This window comes from Patella vulgata, chromosome 4 (genome assembly GCF_932274485.2).
Source record: "Patella vulgata chromosome 4, xgPatVulg1.2, whole genome shotgun sequence".
Classification (NCBI taxonomy): domain Eukaryota; kingdom Metazoa; phylum Mollusca; class Gastropoda; family Patellidae; genus Patella; species Patella vulgata.
In genome coordinates, this window is record NC_065882.2 from 20,628,467 (window position 1) to 20,647,147 (window position 18,681).

The following is an 18,681-nucleotide window of genomic DNA, read 5'->3' on the forward strand; positions in this document are numbered from 1 at the left end:
GAGCGAAATTTTTAAAAATGATTTTCATCTGCACTTTTAATGTTGCAGTGCCATATTGTGATGTTATGGATGAATTTCGTGTTAATCATGATATACCCATAGTAGCGAATCAACAATGGGGCATAGTGTGTCTTGGGGGCCAAGTGCCCAAAAACGAATGTCTGTTATGTAAAATGTGGTGAATGTAGGCATGATCTGAGAAGTTCCAGCCGAGACCAAGTGGAGCCAGTGAGCTCAAATCATGCTTGCCAAGTAAAGTTCAAATGATCGATGGACCATAACCTTTAAGTCGGTTAAAGCCATATAGGCCCATCTGATATATGATTTTTCACAAACACTGCATGATTTTTTTCATTTATCTGTAAGGAACAGTTACATTTGTAAATGTGGAACGTGACGTGGGCTTCAACAGGTCTGAGGCCCCAAAGGCCCCACCCTCACCCCAACCAGGTTAATGTCTCTGGTAACCGTCACACAATTATTCTGGATGTGTTTATCTATTAGTATATGAATTCAGTATTGTCGATTTTAGGCTAATAGTAATGATGTTTGAATTTTCCCCCAACAATTCACTTTTTTTTTTTTTCAATTCATTAATTTAAAAATATTAGTATTCGTTTTCATTATCATTATTTTGTGTATTAAAAACTAATTAATGTTTATGTTGTTTTTTTTTGGTTATTTATTTGCCTTTTGGCATACTGTTGTCATATGTTGGAGTGCGAATGGACACAGCTCACCAAATATTATTTATTTTTAGTCTTTCTCTCCCTTTCCCTTTTTCCCCCTTTTGCATGGCGATTTTTGTTGACTTTTTGGTGTAGAATCGAAGAAAAGGGTTTGAAAATACATTTTCTGCCAGGTTTTGGTGAATATTCATGATTTTGAGGCGGAAGGATTCAAGAGTTGAGAGGTTGGTTAGGTTGAAATGTAGGGTCAAAAATTGAATGTTTTCTTGTCTCTACTTCCAGCTTGTGTATCTCAAGTTTTCCATGGTGAACCTCATACGTGCTTTTGGGCAAGAGGTTGCCACATGTTGCTCCATCTGTGGTAGAAGGCGTTCTACCCAACGAAAATTTGGGAAAAAATTAGAGCCGGTCTAAGAGACGAGAATTAACATTAAAGTCAATGGGCAAATTTTTAGTGATCTGTGGCCGTATGTAGAAACTCTTTTATTTTAAAGATACGATTAGTATTCCCATTAGCTCCAAGCCACATTATCCAGACCCTTTGCTCATTATCGACTCTATCTTCTCATCTTCTTGGTAGTTCTGGTATGATAACAGAGACTACTTCCGTGAATTCGTGGCCGCGGTTTGTTTACTAAAGAAACATGGGTCTATTAGTAGAAGTTTGTGTTTTAGTCGTTATATCAATCGCACTAAGATGGTCCGTTTCACAAAATACCTACTCAGGTATAATGTACTTTCTAACGTCTTAAATTATGTGTACTGTATAAATTGCTATTCAATGCCTTATTCCGGCAGAACATGTACAACAATGAATCGTAAGACGCTTGCTCACTATCCTGGAGGTTGGGTGTTCGATCCCAGCATTGGCCGAGAAAGTTCATCTGCAGAATTTTTTCAGCAGCTAACACCGGCATTGATCTTCCTGGTTAGTGAGCTAGCACATAGCTTACTTGCCGTACAGTGCCACCATGGCTTCAACCCTTGAAGGGATTACAGGCTATTTTTTCATCCGACATCCTTTTTTCAACTTTTATTCCACCTTTCTTTGCCATAATTTCGCACACACTTTTATCCCCCAGTTATGATTAGGCTTAGGAGTTAGCGTTAGGATTATAGTGGAAATATCAGTGATGAAAAAAAGGGAGTCTGACCAATCATAACTGCCGGATTAAAACCAAGATCGCTTACTAATACATGTGTACTATTATATTGTAATATTTAAATAGTGGATCCAAAGTTATATTTGGTCAGTGAAGTCTCTTCAAATCTCTATCTGTTATTTGTAATTGTCAGGGACTTTGTTATAACCTTGGGCCCAGTGAAAGAAAATGGAGGGTAAAATACCTTCTATATTCTGCAACCAGTGTTAAGAGCAAGCTCATGGCCAGCAGATCATCCTTTATTAATATGTTTTCTTGTTTATTTAAAGGACAGAGTAAACCACCAATGTATGGTGACTATGAAGCTCAGAGACACTGGATGGAAATAACATTAAATCTACCTGTATCTGATTGGTGAGAAAAAATAATATTTTCCCCACAGTTCTTGTTTTGCAGTCTCCTTTCTGTTTAGCTACTTTTCTTCTCATTGAAATTTCTTTGAATGAAATGTATATTGAGATCTAACTACTTTTGCTAAGCTAAAACCATTATTCATTGGGCAAATTATTTGTCCAGTCGACATTTCTTACAGATATGTTAGACTGTACTTATGGATGGTCCACACTGTACTGAAGTGAAAATCTAGATTTAGATTACATCAGAATTGTATAGATAATTAGAAATATGCTCAATTTTTTAAACAGGTACAGAAATACAACAAACAATGACTTACAGTATTGGGGTCTAGATTATCCTCCTCTAACAGCTTACCATAGTAAAATCTGTGGCTACGTGTAAGTATAATAAATTGTACCTACACTGGAAAAGAATGTATTAGATTGTTAATGATGTTGGTCCACCAGAAATTATAAATAAAGAGTGTAATGTTTAATATATTTAAAAAAAATTCTATGAGTTAATTGGATTAATTCACAATTTATTGTAAGTAAATATTTAATAATAGCCTATATTTGAGTAAAGAGTATTTATTTCTTAGAGCACAGTATATTAATCCTGACTGGGTGAGATTATACAAGTCTAGAGGTTATGAAAGTTATTACCATAAATTATTTATGAGATATACAGGTAAGTACAGATGGTTCTACGAATGATTTACAGTAAAAATTACTTTGAGTATCTTAAGATTTTTATGAATGCTCAATAAGGTTATCTAAGACAGTTTTCTTTTTCAATTGTTGCTGGCATATGCCTAGGCTTGGGTAGCTTGTTTCTTTCAAATGAACTTCTTGAAATTCCTGGGGAGCATGAAAATAAACATAGTTAGATATCTTTCATTATTCTCGACCATAGTCATTCTAATTGGGGAAGAAGATTTATATTATTTAAATTCACTCTTTTATGTACTGATACTGTAGTTTGTACTGTAATTTTTTGGTGTCTGAGATGTATTGAATAATTATTTTTCAGTATTAGTAGCAGACTTTCTAATATTTTTACCAGCAGCAGTATTATTTTATCTTGCACAAGATCAGTTAGATGATAAATCAATGGTATGTTTTATTTATACTTTTACATTGTTTAAAACCTTTGCTGTTGAAACAAACTGACCTGCCAAGAGGTCACCAGGAATTATAAGATAAATAAAAGGGAAGTTTTCTTATTTGACCTCTGATTTTCTGAATATGGATAGATATGATGTATTATTTTATATTTCAGTTATTTGGTTTGATGGTGATATTGTTATATCCAGGGTTGATTTTAATAGATTATGGTCATTTTCAGTATCCTTGCAATTCAGAACAGTTTTCTTGTATAAAATACAAAGTATCATTTACTAGTAATACATGAGAATATCAGACTATGTCTGTGCCATTTTTCTGTGAATTTTGTCATGAAAACTATTGGACATATTGTAATTGGATTTGGTGCATAGTAGAGAAGAAATGGTAAAGTTGATGTGGAGGGGTATCCAGAACTTCCTTGAATGAGTAATGTTCTTTTTATTAAAGTTTTGTAAACCTTAATATCTGTAAGATACAATGGCATAAGTTTAGGGTTAGCTGTTTTAGCTGTAGCCTGTTTAGGTTCTGAATTACAGATGATAGGAGCAGCTTTATTTACATTGGCTCTTAATTATAAACAAATGGAACTCTATCATGCCATGCCTTTCTTTACCTATTTATTAGGTAAATGTTATAAAGCAGGGCCTTTTAAAGGGTATGTATTTAGAAAATATGTAACATATACTTATGCAGGATATTCTTACTAGAACACCTGATACCACTTATCATTTCTTAGGACTAGGGGAGGTCCCAAAACTAATGCAGGATTTGTTGAAGCACAGAAGTTATCTAAATCTGTTTTTAACTAGTGATAAAATGAATATGGATAATGTCCATAAACTAAGTAATTTTCTTGTACAATTTTTCAGGTTATTTGAAATAATTAAAATTGGAATAACAGTAATCATAACTTTTCTTCTATGTTGGTCTCCATTTTTAACGAGTGTGGAGTCTGCTAAGCAAGTTTTAACAAGGTTATTTCCCTTTAATAGAGGTCTATATGAGGTAAATGTTACATTATATTAATAGTCAGATCACAATTAACGTATATCAATCAGTCTCCAAATAGAGACCTGATTTGGTGGTGTTAATCAATAATGTGAAGTTAAAATTAATATTGAGGATGAGAAGCTAACCTATTGGAAGTGCCCTGCTACCCAGTTGGGTATGATTACTATATGCATACATTGGGGAAGGGTTTAAAAAAATATCTTGTAGATTGTTGCTTGAAGTTTGTTATGCTGGCTTCATATAAAGGGAAAATGTATCACACTTAAGTAGGGCATACCTCTTGATTTTATTTTTAAAATGGCAAACAGAATTTACTAAAAAAGAGAAGAATTGAAATGTCAATGTCAAAAGTGTTGTTATAATCTTACATTTTCATGTTGTTAAACTGTGTGTCCGATCTTTAGAACAATTAGCTGAAAAAAAGTTCTAATCTACTTAAAATCGGACCTATCCGATGGCATCGAGACTTGATTATGGTCTTTTCATGTTAATAACATAATATCTGTTTAAAAATAAATATTGTCTGTTTCGCAGGATAAAGTTGCTAGTTTTTGGTGTAGTCTGTCCGTGTTAATAAAGTTGAAAAATATTTTATCACAAGAAAATCTGGTTTTGTTATGGTAGGTAGTACAATTTTATTTTAGGTTAGTATATATTTTGGTTGCCACAGTCAGGGTTCAGATTCACCTTTGAACCTACTATGAACTTCATTAGTAGTTTAAATTAGCTGCCATTTTCTATAGTCAAGGGTTAAAGTTTCCATCACTTCTATTTACTTCTTAGTTTTGAACTCATTTAATATGGGAACTTTAATACTCGTATTGACAAGATTTTATTAGGTCTACTTTGTTAATCATTTACCATGGTCATTTAAATTATAGTATTTCAGTGGTTAGCACACATGTTCGCAAGCCAAACAAAAATATTGACTTATGAATGCAGTGGGTGGAAGTTTAATTTACTCCTAAATATTGAAAATGTTTAGCTCGATTTATATGTCTACACTTGCACTTCACAAATATTACAACTCAAAAAGAACACAGTTCTATGGAATACAATTGTGTCCTGTCTATTATTAATTTAATTACTAAATGCATTAAAAACTATTTAAAGTAAAAAATATATGAAACATGTTTGCATTTTTTTTTTCAATTTTTCAGTTTAAGTACAACATTATTATGTTTATTGCCTTCATCACTTCATCTTCTATGTAAACCAACTATAACAAATTTTAAATATGCACTGGTGAGAAAATTTATTTTCATTTCTTTGTATACAGTATAACCAACTCAGTAATGTGTACACTAGTAATTAATGTAGAACTTTACAAAAAATATTTCTGAATAAACAAAATATCCCTTTTCATTTCTTGTATATACTGTATAACGTACACAGTAATAATTAATGTGTTTACTAGAAATTAATGTAGTACTTTATTAGCAATATTCCAGAGTAAACAGCAAATTTAGAGAACTTAACAAAAAGCATATTGGTACAAAATTGGTACATGCAGATCAGTCGTAACATAAATTATTATCATCTAATTTCACATTACTTTCTTTTAATTTGATGCTACCATCTTTAATTTCTTGTAATTGTTTGTCAACATCTGAATCATAACTAATTTCTATCCACAAACATCAAGGTTAAGATGGTATCAAACTTACATTTTATAAACCCAAATTAAAAGTGAAAAGTGAAGAAGCCTTATTAAATTTCAACAATTTCGACAGGCAGAAGTTATTTGATCTGCTTGAAATTTATGTGCATTATTCAGACTAGTGAAACAAAGAATCCTATGGAATTTCATTTACTTATAGAGTTATTGCCTTGACTGTCATATATGACATGCCAATTCCCTAAGGTCAATAAGCCCAGGTTATTATAAAGTACTGTTTATTTACCTAAATAATGTGACTCTCATTATGGACTGTGCTGATGGCTTAGCTGCTGTGTGAATGTTTTGTTGGCAGGTAACCCATCTTTGCTTCAACTGTCTGATAAATTACCACCCAATAAACCAGAGATTTAAAACAAATTTCTGTACACTATATTTTAAGCCTGGTTTCTTTTCTGTCCAAGAATACCCAAAGTTTTGAAATACACACAATATATTTATTCTAACTAGTTGATAACATTAAATTCTGTTTTGTTTATAGATGAATTCTTTGATAACATTAAATTCTGTTTGTTTATAGGTGAATTCTTCACTGGTATTCTTTCTTTTCTCATTTCAAGTACATGAAAAATCTATTTTAATACCAGCCATGTAAGTCATTTTTAACTTTAATAATAATAGTACACATGATCTTCAAATTGTTATTTGAGGATCCTAGCAATAATCTGACTGTCTACATAGTAATGACTTGTACACTGCTTACCAGGGCTCTCATTCTAGTCATGTTTACCAGCTTTAACCTACTGGCAGTAAATTAACATTCCAGCAAATTAGAAATTTGAAGAGCTTAATATTAAAACACAATAAATACCATTAAATTTATAGTTTTTATGTGTAAAATCACTATAATAGATAAATATACAAATTTGGATAATACTAAAACTGATCATATTTTGGGAAAAATTCTCTTCCAAGTCCGAGGTAAATAAAATAAGTCTAAGTATTTGAAGTAAAATCCTGGGTTACACCAATTAAGATGATGCCATTTATGATTAGAATAAGTATTTTATTTGTGGGCCAGATCGTATACCTTTATTAATAATGTACTGTATATTTTGTTTGTAGATCTGTGTGTATGTTAGCTAATAGAGAACCATTGACAAGTATTTGGTTTTTATCTATTTCTACATTTAGGTAAGATATATATACTATTCAAAAAAAGTAGGGGATATTTGATTTTTAAGTGTTATTAAAGTCACCTAATGAAACTGACGAAGAAACAAATGACAAAATGAAATGAAGTTCACATTCATCGATTTATTCCAAATGATCGTTAGACTAAGTAAGGCACAGACTGACCATTATAAGGGTAAAATGATACCCGGGGTCAAACAGCAAAGTTACCACAGCATCACAACCAAGTCAGTAACGGGTAAATCCTCCTCTGTTTGCCAAACAAGCATTGATCCGACGTGGCATACTCCTAATGAGACGTCTAAGGTCATTTTGGTCCAGATTGTCCCATTCCTGTTGCAACGCAGCAGCAAGTTCTTGGACATTGGCAGGACGTTGTTGACGTTGACGTAACCTCTGTCCAAGCATGTCCCAGACATGCTCGATGGGGGAGAGGTCGGGACTCAGTGCTGGCCAAGGTAATGTGGTGATGTTCTGTTGTTGGAGGTAACCTGTAACGATCCTGGCCCTGTGACATCTTGCGTTGTCATCCTGGAAGATGAAACGGCGGTCATGACGTCGTGCGAACGGCACAACATGGACTGCCAAGATGTTGTCCCGGTAGTACTGGCCTGTAACACGCCCTGCAACAACATGTAAAGCCGTTCTTCCAGCAACAGTGATGCCTCCCCACACCATAACAGAACCACCCCCAAATCGATCATGTCTGATGACGTTAACGTCTTGGAAGCGCTCGTTTCGACGACGCCACACCCTCCGACGTCTGTCCAAAAAATCAACAGTGAACCTTGACTCATCTGAAAACATCACATTGCTCCAGCGTCGATTATCCCAGTGTTGACGATCCCTACACCAACGACGTCTTGCCTGAATGTGATGATCTCTCAAACAAGGGATCACGCGAGGACGTCGGGCGCGAAGGTGACCCCTATGCAGTCGATTCCGAATCGTCTGGCCACTCACTCTCACACCAGTGTCTGTTTGAAGACGAGCGCTGATCTGATTTGCTGTGATGACACGATTTCTCAAGGCCAAGGTACGGATAAATGGATCCTGGGCTTGAGTTGTCGCCCTTGGTCGACCTGAGCGTGGTCTGTCCTGTACAGATTGTGTATCACGGTATCTGGACCATAGCCTGCTTATGACAGACTGAGAAACATTCATCGTCCGCGCCACAACCGCCTGTGTTGTGCTTATCTGTAGCATGCCAAGGGCACGTAACCTTTCATTTTGGGTAAGCCGACGCATATCAAAATTTGTTTTCTGGTCACTAAAACAATTAAACTGATGTTTCCACCCTGGAATTCAATGCCACAATGACTGTAACATTCAAAGTCAGAGTCGTGCAAATCTTGGGTTGGACCCCCATGATGATCCCAAGCATCACCTGCATTCCATGCGGTAGCTATTGGTGCGTTTGGGCGTCACATGTAACTGGAAATGTTTCTTCTGTTAGGTTCTATAGTGACTTTTTTCGTAGTCATTTGCATATTTTAGTATTATGCCCCCAAAATCAAATATCCCCTACTTTTTTTGAATAGTATATATTATTTAATTATACTGTAATATAACCATACAGCGTCAACAGACTGAACTGACCATTAATTAAACATGCATTATGCAAGAGCCAAATCTGCCTATTGCAGGTCTTTCTTTGGGTCTGAAATGTTATATAAATTATTAATTAGACATTACTAATTAACAGTAGTAACGACAATCAAGGCTAGGCTAAACTTCAAGCAATAATATCTTCAGAGTGAAGCAATTTGACTGAAATTTTTATCATATTCTCTTTACATTATCTATTTTTTAACTATTATAGCGAGAACTGTCAGTTCTTTATCTAATCTTACCTAATGCTCCTTTAAGTCATACTAGTGTATCTGTGGAAGGTGATATCTGATTATTGAGCCAACCTATGAAAAAACTAGGTTGCATAACACTAAAATTGGTAGTTTTAATTGTACTTTGAACCAGCTATTAGTTACTTTTTGTTGTTATGATGTATATTTCAGTATGCTACCTCTGTTAGTAAAAGATGGATTAATTTTACCGTATATTGGTTTATCAGCGATGTTTTTGATTGCATCTGTTTATATATCTCAACCTTTTAATAACCAAAAACCAGATAGTTTATCACAACTGAAAAAAATAAATGTAAGTTATAGGTTTGTACAGTTTTTTATGCCATCCGAACAACTAGGAAAAACTTTACTGATCGGGGGGGTTGAATGGCCGAATGGTTAGCATGTGCACGCTGTATCATAAGGTCTGTCATTGAGTGATCTGGCGTGGTTTCAAATCCCCGGTTATACGTGACAAGGAGTAGGGTCGCCTGTCCAACCTCGTAGGTTTTCTCCGGGTCCTCCAGTTTCCTCCCTCTGCTAAATACCCCTATGTGCAAGCAAATTATTGAAATAAAATTGAACCATATGTCCCGAAATGACCTAGTTTGTGTTAAGTGAAGGGTAAACCTCATCTCTCTCTCTCACTCTCTCTCCTCATCAGCCCAGCAGACACTACTCCCGACAATTAGGAGCCCTTGGTGTCAGGCTCTTCTACATTGCTGTGATATTTTGTGTTTAAGAATTTTGAAAACTGAAATTAAAGTTATAATTATATAGAGATTATCTCGCTGTATCTTATTATTTTGTTTTTCTTTATTATAGTTTATTATATCAATGGTTGGAGTCATATTACTAACTGGTGCCAGTCATTTTATTATTCCTCCTCCACAACTACCAGACCTATTTCCAGTACTTATATCATCATATTCTTGTGCACATTTTCTCTTCTTTCTACTTTACTTTCATTTTGCTCAGATTTTTGGTGATGAAATTGATATAGATAGAAAAAAATCAACCAGGGTACAAACAAGTAAAAAGAAAAAGTCAATTAAAAAGGAAAATTGATTATCATAGCCATTCAAGACATTAATTCAATTTTATATGTAGCTTTTACGGTATATACATGTATGTGCAATAAGTACTATTATAATAGGAGAAACATTCACTAAACACAACTTTGTTATTATCTTTACATGGATGAAATTTGTTGCCTATAATAAAGGACATTTTATTCCTAATGGCTGTGTGCTGTCTTTTAACTTATGTTTATAATCTCCAGTATATCTGTCTCAGTATAACCTTGAACTTGAGCTTTTTCTCTCACAGCATACTGTTATTCCAGTTTCATGATCTGACAACTGTTACCACCTGTACACATAGCAATTAGACAATAGTCAAACTTTCAATGAAATGCCTCAATGAAATTTAGATGGCATGATCATGAGAATAGATGCTATATAATCCACATCTGTGCATTTGTCCCCCTAAAATCTACTCCATGGAAAATGTCACAATTTGGTCAAAACTGTGTTTTGAAGGATCCGCTAATTAGATTTATATATTGATCCAACATGCACAAAATAATATACCATATTTTGCGCAACTTTAAATGATGATATGGCTGAAACAACATGAACAAAAGGAAGTAGACTTTTTATATGCCCACATTTTCATGTGGACTATATTGTCGTCGCCTCTGTCCGTCCACAATTTGTTTGTGGACACTCTACCGGTTGATGAAACTTGAAATGCATGTTTATAACCTAAATATCTTGTTTCCTTTCGATATTCGTGCAAATCGGATCGTAACTTCCTGAATTATGGCCCCTGATTGTACGAAAAATCACGTTTTTAGCTAGTGGGCCCTCTAGAGGTCACAATTTTTATTCGATTTATAAAACCGTTGTAATATATCACCGTTACACCCTAGCCTGGAGGTCGGGTGTTCGATCCCTGCATTGGCCGAGAAAGTTCATCCAGATTTTCCGGCGTGGTTCTCCCTTGTCAGTGATGCAGGACGGAGGGGCTGACAAGGAAAGCTGTCTAGTCGTTCAGATGGGACGAAAAACCGAGGTCCCGTGTACACATTGGCGTGCACGTAAAAGATCCCTTGGCAGTTGGAATTTGATATAAGAGTAGGCCATAGTGCCGCTGTCCGGGCAAAATTTCCCTCATAGCACACTGTATGGCGTATGCCCATCTTCATTAGCCCAGGTTAGGAGCAGAACAGTAGGACGTTAAACCCCATTTCATTTCATTTCATTTTCACCGTTACACCCTAATGATGGTTGATTTCGAAATTCGTGAATATCGGACCAAAATGGCCGCTCCTTGTACGCAAATATATAATGGTATATCAAGGTTGTGGACCCTCTAGAGGTCACAATTTTCATCCGATTTTGAGGAAACTTGGAATACATGTTTATATCCCAAAGATCTTGGTTCCTTTCGATATTGGCGCATATCGGATCGTAACTTCCTGAATTATGGTTCCTAATTGTACGAAAAATCGCGCTTTATCTTATAGAGGTCATAATTTTTATCAGATTAAAAAAATCGTTTTAATATATCACCGATTAAAAAATCGTTTTAGTATATCACCGTTACACGCAAATAGTGCAAAATATGGTATATCAAGGTTGTGGACATTTTTAGTTGGGCTATATGTGTATAAATTCTAAAACAGGCACACCAACAACAAAAATAAATGTTCCAAATTTAGAAAAAAGCCGCCTGGATTCAAAATAACAGACATCCCAAAAACGTCGACCAAAATATCTTATAAAAACTAATCAATAAACACTTCGGTAACTATTTTGTGTTGTACAAACATTGTTTAGCCATATTTTAACGATCGAATAAAGTTAAGTAGAGTCGAACTGGCTAATAATGTATGGCGAACAACAGTCTAGATAACTTGCAACATCATACTGTTTTATGCGAATCGAGAACTCTGTTCTGCAAACTGTCCGGGGATCTAAATTCGATTCACTCAAGCCATGTTTCCGTGTCAGATATGGTTCTAAGCGGCCACGCCTTCTAAACGTAATTTAATTTTCTAAAGATATTCAATATCCCTTCGAAAAAATGAAAAACAAAATCAGTTTGATTATGTTTCGACTGGGGGTTGTGTTTTTTCATGGGAGTAAACTCATAGAAATTATTCAATTAACCACAAGCGAATTTCTAGAATTATAAATAAATATTTCTTGTATTCAGCGGTGCAAATTGACAGACCATAATAAACAGTTTGAAATTAGCTGATACTGTCTATTAACACTTGATCGACCGAAAGTGACACGAGTTTTGTCAATTTGATTAAAGAACATCCTCTCGCACAGTTAAACCTATAAGGGCCGAATGTGTAACCAGAAAGGACTAAAGATTCGTTAGACTGGCTATTCCACGACTTCACGATTGTGTTGACACGATGTAAAACAAAGATGTCTACTGTTGAACAAAACGATAAAAGAACATTTTGACCGAGAACGATGCTCCTATTACTTCCTCTTTACCCTCGAAAATTCTTCTTTATCTGTTTACCAAACATTGATCTTACTATTCGAGCCCATTGGCTAAGCCAAGACAGTGTGCCCAGATGATTCTTTACAAGTAAATATTTAGTTATTTGTCTCCCTTCTCCATAGCCAAATCTACAGACAATTTACTTTGATTTTTAAGACTCTATCTGGGATATATTTGAATTGAAAGGTAGAGCGAATAATCAGGTGTCAGTGATATCGTGCCAACAGACGGACCTGTCATTTCGTCACTCTGTACCCGCATTAAAGTCATTTAGCATGTCCGTCCAGATACTGTCTTGTATACTGATTAGCGACGAACCATAAAATACTATTGCTAAGTACCGTGAATGAAAGTTGTCCTCAATACTTCAGCAAACATAGTTCAGCGATTGTAACTCCGGATTTGCCCTTGCTTAGAATGACAAAGATTTTCTAACTGTGCTTGAATGAGGGTGTTTTTTATCTTCAAGGATACAACTGCTCGCTTTATGTCAAATATAATTCGCAAATCAAATCTACCGTTTATGTTTACATTTCATGCGTTTTCTAGCAAAAGTTCAAGAAAAACAAAGTAGATTTCAATTTTTTCAAATGGTGTTTAACATATCTTTAAACGGAATATCTGCCAATTTGTTCTTGATTGTCATGCAGTAATGATCATTGTACACACGATGTTCGATGTGGGAGATCAACATATTTGCTATTTGGGCTAAGGCTATTGATTGTGCACAAAACTAAATTCTTATGTGACTTGGTGTTCTTGTGAAAATTGAACAAGGTCATAATCGACAAAAGTTCAGCAGTAGAAACAAGTTTACTCACATGAAGATTGTTTTTGGAATCATATCTTTGAAGTGGAGCCATTTAGTTCTTAAATAACCGGATAAGGAGTTAATTCAAATTTGATTCATCTTTTTTTTTCTGTTTCGTTTTGTGTGGTTTCATTCTCAATATTTAAGAGACCTTAACAGTGTTTTCGACTGGAAAAATAAATGATGTGCTTTAGATCTCTCGGATGTATTCTGTGATATTAACGGTTCAGAGGTAAAGATTTACGTGGAAAGGTAAGCGTAGAATAGATTTAAAACAGGCATCTCTCGAAAGTATCTTTAATTTTTTTATATATTCCGTTTAGTTTCATAATAATTCATATATTTTGAGAAAAAGACGAGAAATCGTATATTATTGAAACACCCATTGAGCGTAGTAGGCAAATACACATATTCATTCATGATTCCCTTTTTAATGATTGTGTTTATTACGTACTTTAATGTCCATCATTTCGGGTTCATAACGTAAGTTACCCTAAATGTGGCGGGCCATGTTTGGGATTTTAATGGATTTTTTTAAAATAAAGAAATGAAATAGGGTTTAACGTCCCACTTGTCTGCAACGACTGGGCTAATGAAGACGGGTCGTTCAATTATACAGATCAAACTTTGAATTTGAATATCATACAATCGTATTGTGCCGAGAATTTCACGTAGCTTACAGCCTTTGATTTACTTTCACGTAGAAATGGCTCCACTACTGATGTCTTCCGTCTTGCTCCAGCCACAGTAGTGGACCGCCCAAAGGCCTTCTTTTGAGCAAGTTTTGTAGTCAAAAGTTACTGGCCTATAACTCCCTTAATTTCCAAGTACACTGACCCCAAACCGTACTGTACATAGCTTAACATATAATGAACCAATTCCTATTGAAATAAAGGCGAAACCTTACCGCATAATTATATGATTTGATTAAACCCAACTGCTCTGCGAAATTTCTGTTCATTTTAAAATTGTCGCCGAACGAGAGTCACGTGATTTCATGTTACTCGAAAATACAGAAAAACTGTTCGGTAAGATAAGATTAAGATTTCAGTGTTCCACTCTTCACTATTTGTAACATAATTACTTATTTCCGTGCAAACTGTGATGGTAGGTGTTGAAAATTTTGCAATTGAACCTAATTTTACTTGCTTAAAGCCTCGAATAGTGTATCAATTGTAGCTATTGATAAGAATTATCACGGCTACAAATATTGCATCTAACTTTCACGTAGCTAACAGCCTTTGATTTACTTTCACGTTTGGGTGTAGTTTTGACGTAACATAACCTCCTAGATTTAACCCAAAAATATTTCCTAGACAATTGTTGATAAGCACGAGTAGCCGCCAGAACAAAATGTACTTTTAAGAGTCATTATAACGGCTGCTCGTGCATCATCTGGTTTTGGATGATTATCAAGTATTGGTAAAAATATTTTAGTAGCATTTGTAGAAAGGGTTACCATGATCCTAAAAGCCACACAATCTCTTCGTCAATGTTGTGCATACCATACTAGTAAACCCAGAGGTCATTGACGCTTACCTCTTTTACCTTGACTTGATTTTCTTCCCAGATTTACCACCATTAATAGATAGCTAATGTTCTATAGAGAACATACTTTTGTGGGTTATTTTCATTGTCTTTTGACATCCCCAGTTTTATTTTCTATGCATTATCGAGGCATGTCAGTAAATGAAGTTTCGTCAGTGTTAATTATTCCCCAATCTTGACATCATGTATACAGTATTAACTTCACAAAATTGGTTCGCTTTTCTTTACCCTATCATATTGCTACCATTTGGTCACTAAAAAAACAAGTTATTTTCAAGCCTCCTTAAAACTAAGATGCCGGAACTTCCTTAGTGGGTAATTAAATGGGCATGAGCGAACACTTTTCTAGCTCCATCTGAATGCAGATCCAGGTATTTTCAGGACAAAAAGACGACGGAAGCACAAATACACCCAAAACACTTCACTCGCGATAAGTTATACGCCACATTCTCGCCAGGCCCGTAACTAAGGGGGTGCAGGGGGCGCAAAAGGTTTCGCGCCCAGCCCCCCCCCCCCCGGGAAAAAATTGCCGACCATAAAAACAATAGATATACATTGTCCGTCAATTTTACAGCACCCCCGAGAACACTTCCAGCCTCCTCATTGTTCTGAGCTAGTTACGGCCCTGATTCTCGGTGGTTATACCTCTACAGAATTGTCAAAACTGTGTGCAGTGCAAGAATTTTACCCGAATAGTGACTTTTTCTCCGACTTCCAAGGGATATTTTACGTGCATTGTCAGTTTGTCTAAGGCACCTGGGGTTTTCTCAATTCTCCCCCACAAGGACTTGCCATCCCTGACAAGTGGAAACCGGGTTGGGAAAATATTCTCGAGGGTTCTTATCGGTCAATGACGGGATTATAAACGGGACATTATAGTTAGTATCCTTACCCACAGCCACTTTGCCCCCACCCCCTTCTCAAATGAAATATGTTTCTTTCATTACTAAATGGTAGCATTATAAAACGATACGGGGACATGTATTCTTGATGCATATACGTGTACGCATTTTATTTACAAAATAAACAATTCTCTTATATGCTGGCTTAATCCTGGGAGGAATTTGATACAAATATTGGGTTTAAAACCTGAAAGAACCCTGTTTACTCGTCTATGAGGTCACAATAACACAACATACAGTGAACACAGAACTCATTAATCTTTATTTGAATAATACATATTATGTTTGATCAACATGGAATTCTTGGGATTATGTTTTCTACTTTTAGTTTTGATATGCATTTCAAACATCTGTCGACAGCAAATACGAATTCATTTTTAAAATATATGTTGCCAAATCAAAAAAGGTCTTTTTAATAATATGAAATGAAATGAGGTAGGGTTTAACGTCCAGTTCTCCTCCGAGTGGGCTAATGAAGGCGGTTCAATAATATGAATACATGTTTTATTTATTGAAAAGGCACAAATTGGGGGCTTGTGTAAAAACCCAATTGGCTGCAATTTTATTTGATGATCGAATTGTTAACCTGGAATTTAACTGTTCTTTAGTTTGATATCACCGTTCTTGGTTGAAACCTAGTATGTGCCAGGGATTTGATCTTGGTGACATTTCGCAGAATTCTGGGCATTGACGTCAATGCCCCCCCCCCCAAAAAAAAATTTTTTTTTTTATTTTTTTATTTTCGGGCAATGAAAAATTCGACGACCTTTTTTTTCTATTAACGTTTAGAGAAAAAATATAACTAACTTATTTCTATGAGATCCACACTGCCCGAAAAGTATTTTCTCGTCTTTTTCTTGTCCACTGCATGCCCGAAAATATGCCCGAAGCTCTCTTATGATAGGTATGCCCGAAAAAACGGTACTGATTTCGGGCAATTTTCTCTTATGCCCCCCTGAATTACTTTGAGCTCCTACGCCTATGATTGACGTAACTAAGCAAGAAGTTCGTTACGCCTAGACTTTAAATCCATTCAATTTGCTTTAGATACTTTTATTAGTAACCCAAATCTTCAAAGATGGGGAATGGAATACTGTTTAGAAAATGGAATAGTACATTTGAGCACCAACCTGGCAACACTGCTTCACACATATTGTATTGGGAACGCGCGCCAAGTTGTCATTTTTTGAATGGGCTAAAAGGAAGGTTTCCTCACTTGAACTTGAAGGATGCTTAAATTCAAACTGTACTTTACAGTAACAAACCTATTCTCAGCTATTCCTTATTGACATGGTGCGCGTGTGTTCGCTAAACTAACAAATGTAAAAAAAATATATATTGCAAGAAACTTTATAGCATCTTGTCTAAACAAACAACAAACATGTTTCTTTCAGAAAGACCTTCTTTCATAGATCACTTTTAAAATAGAGGAATCAGCGACTAGGTCATCATAGTTCATTAGAGTCGTACAGTGTATGTATATAAAGTTACTGCACATTAGAATTTTTGGGTGTCATTCATTGTAACACTGAGATTACAATTTAAATGGTTTTCACATCATTCATCCATACAGTATCTTATTATCAACTGATGTTCTATTATTTCACTGATTGAAATGCAGATCTCAGGTTTTTATCTTTTCTATTTCTTAAGTCCTCTATTATACGCATCCCTCGATATTGAAAATAGGCACTATAGCCACTACCTACTTTCAATTATCTTTCCTATTTCTTAAGTCCTCTATTATACATATCCCCCGATATTTAAAATATGCACTAGCCACTGCTATGAATTATATAAGTCGAGTTTGCACTAATGAACAAGGGGACTACATGGATATATAAATGTTAAATTATGGATTGCATGTATATGCACTCGGCAACTTGAACATCTAGAATAAAAAACTTTCTGAAAATCATTCAAGCGTTTTCATCAGAATTCGTCTAAAGGGTTGGGTCAATTCACATCAAGGTTAGAGCAGTTTGTACTATACATTTAACTTCAAACCCTGACTGTATTTGGAATCTGGTAGCACTACATGTATAATCAATTGTTCAATTACTATTCCCTGTATCATTTTAACCATTTGAACCCAATTCCACAGAAGAATCAATTAACAGATCGGATTATATATCGTCACCACCGCTCCCTCTTATTTATCTTTATTCAACAGTCATCAATTAGACTGATTTTTTTTTGGCTTAATGTCGTGTATAGAAATTATTTCTTGGTCTTATTTTTTTTTCTACATATGTGTTCCTTTCACTGCACTAACAAGAAGCCACGAATTTTCTTCGCGAAGACAAATAAACAATGATCTAAAACTCCGATCATTCCTGACGATTGCAAAAGTGCTAATATTGACACAATTGCTTTCAAATTCGATCGTAAAAGTATGCACCCCGATTTCCAATGGAAAGTATGCACTCGTACACATTTTTGTACGTTCTCAATATCTTTTGACGTAAATACTTTATTTGTTTTTTTTTACCTTACACATGACCTAGATCTGCAGGTCACAAAAATAATCATTTTGACAATGTCTGGGATACATTAGAGTAAGTCGAATCTATTGCTTAATACACCAATATTTAAACAGCCCGACAAGTACTCTCAGGGCACTGCAATAAAGCAGTAGGGAATGGTAGATGATATATTCCATTTGTTTTATCATTATAAAGTGAAAGGGATATATATGTCTTACCAGAAGTATTGGAGTTTTCGAAATCAGTTTTCACTTACATATAAATTAAAACATCCATTAAAGGTTTTTCCATAGGAGCCCAAGCTTGGTCTTAAGTGCAACAAAAGTTATTTCACATAACGATTTCAAACATTTAGGAACTGCACTGAGCAAGATTAGTTGTGTAGTCAGGTGATGTAAAGATTTTTGGAATAAATACTCACTGC

At 35.1% G+C, this 18,681-nt stretch overlaps 2 protein-coding genes across 4 annotated transcripts in view; both read left to right on the plus strand.

Moving 5' to 3' along the window:
• The first annotated feature begins 1,246 nt into the window (after window positions 1–1,246).
• Window positions 1,247–10,223, plus strand: LOC126818491 (dolichyl pyrophosphate Man9GlcNAc2 alpha-1,3-glucosyltransferase). 3 transcript variants are annotated; one of them, XM_050545952.2, is made up of 14 exons: window positions 1,256–1,415; window positions 2,122–2,206; window positions 2,497–2,586; window positions 2,790–2,878; window positions 3,221–3,303; window positions 3,470–3,534; window positions 3,788–3,970; window positions 4,185–4,320; window positions 4,861–4,946; window positions 5,487–5,571; window positions 6,525–6,595; window positions 7,070–7,138; window positions 9,154–9,295; window positions 9,808–10,223. In XM_050545952.2, the coding sequence occupies exons 1-14, from the start codon at window positions 1,334–1,336 to the stop codon at window positions 10,048–10,050; spliced, it is 1,509 nt and encodes a 502-aa protein (XP_050401909.1). In that variant the 5' UTR covers window positions 1,256–1,333; the 3' UTR covers window positions 10,051–10,223. The 3 variants fall into 3 exon arrangements, with proteins under 3 accessions (XP_050401912.1, XP_050401909.1, XP_050401911.1); XM_050545954.2 differs by lacking the exons at window positions 1,256–1,415; window positions 2,122–2,206; window positions 2,497–2,586; ... (1 more) ...; window positions 3,221–3,303; window positions 3,470–3,534 and having other exon boundaries at window positions 3,544–3,970; XM_050545955.2 differs by lacking the exons at window positions 4,185–4,320; window positions 4,861–4,946; window positions 5,487–5,571; ... (2 more) ...; window positions 9,154–9,295; window positions 9,808–10,223 and having other exon boundaries at window positions 1,247–1,415; window positions 3,788–4,163.
• A 2,481-nt stretch (window positions 10,224–12,704) lies between these two features.
• Window positions 12,705–18,681, plus strand: part of LOC126818490 (uncharacterized) — a 30,389-nt gene continuing 24,412 nt past the window's right edge. The window contains exon 1 of the mRNA XM_050545950.2: window positions 12,705–13,573. The gene's annotated coding sequence lies outside the window, so the exon portion shown is untranslated. The remainder of the gene's footprint in view (window positions 13,574–18,681) is intronic.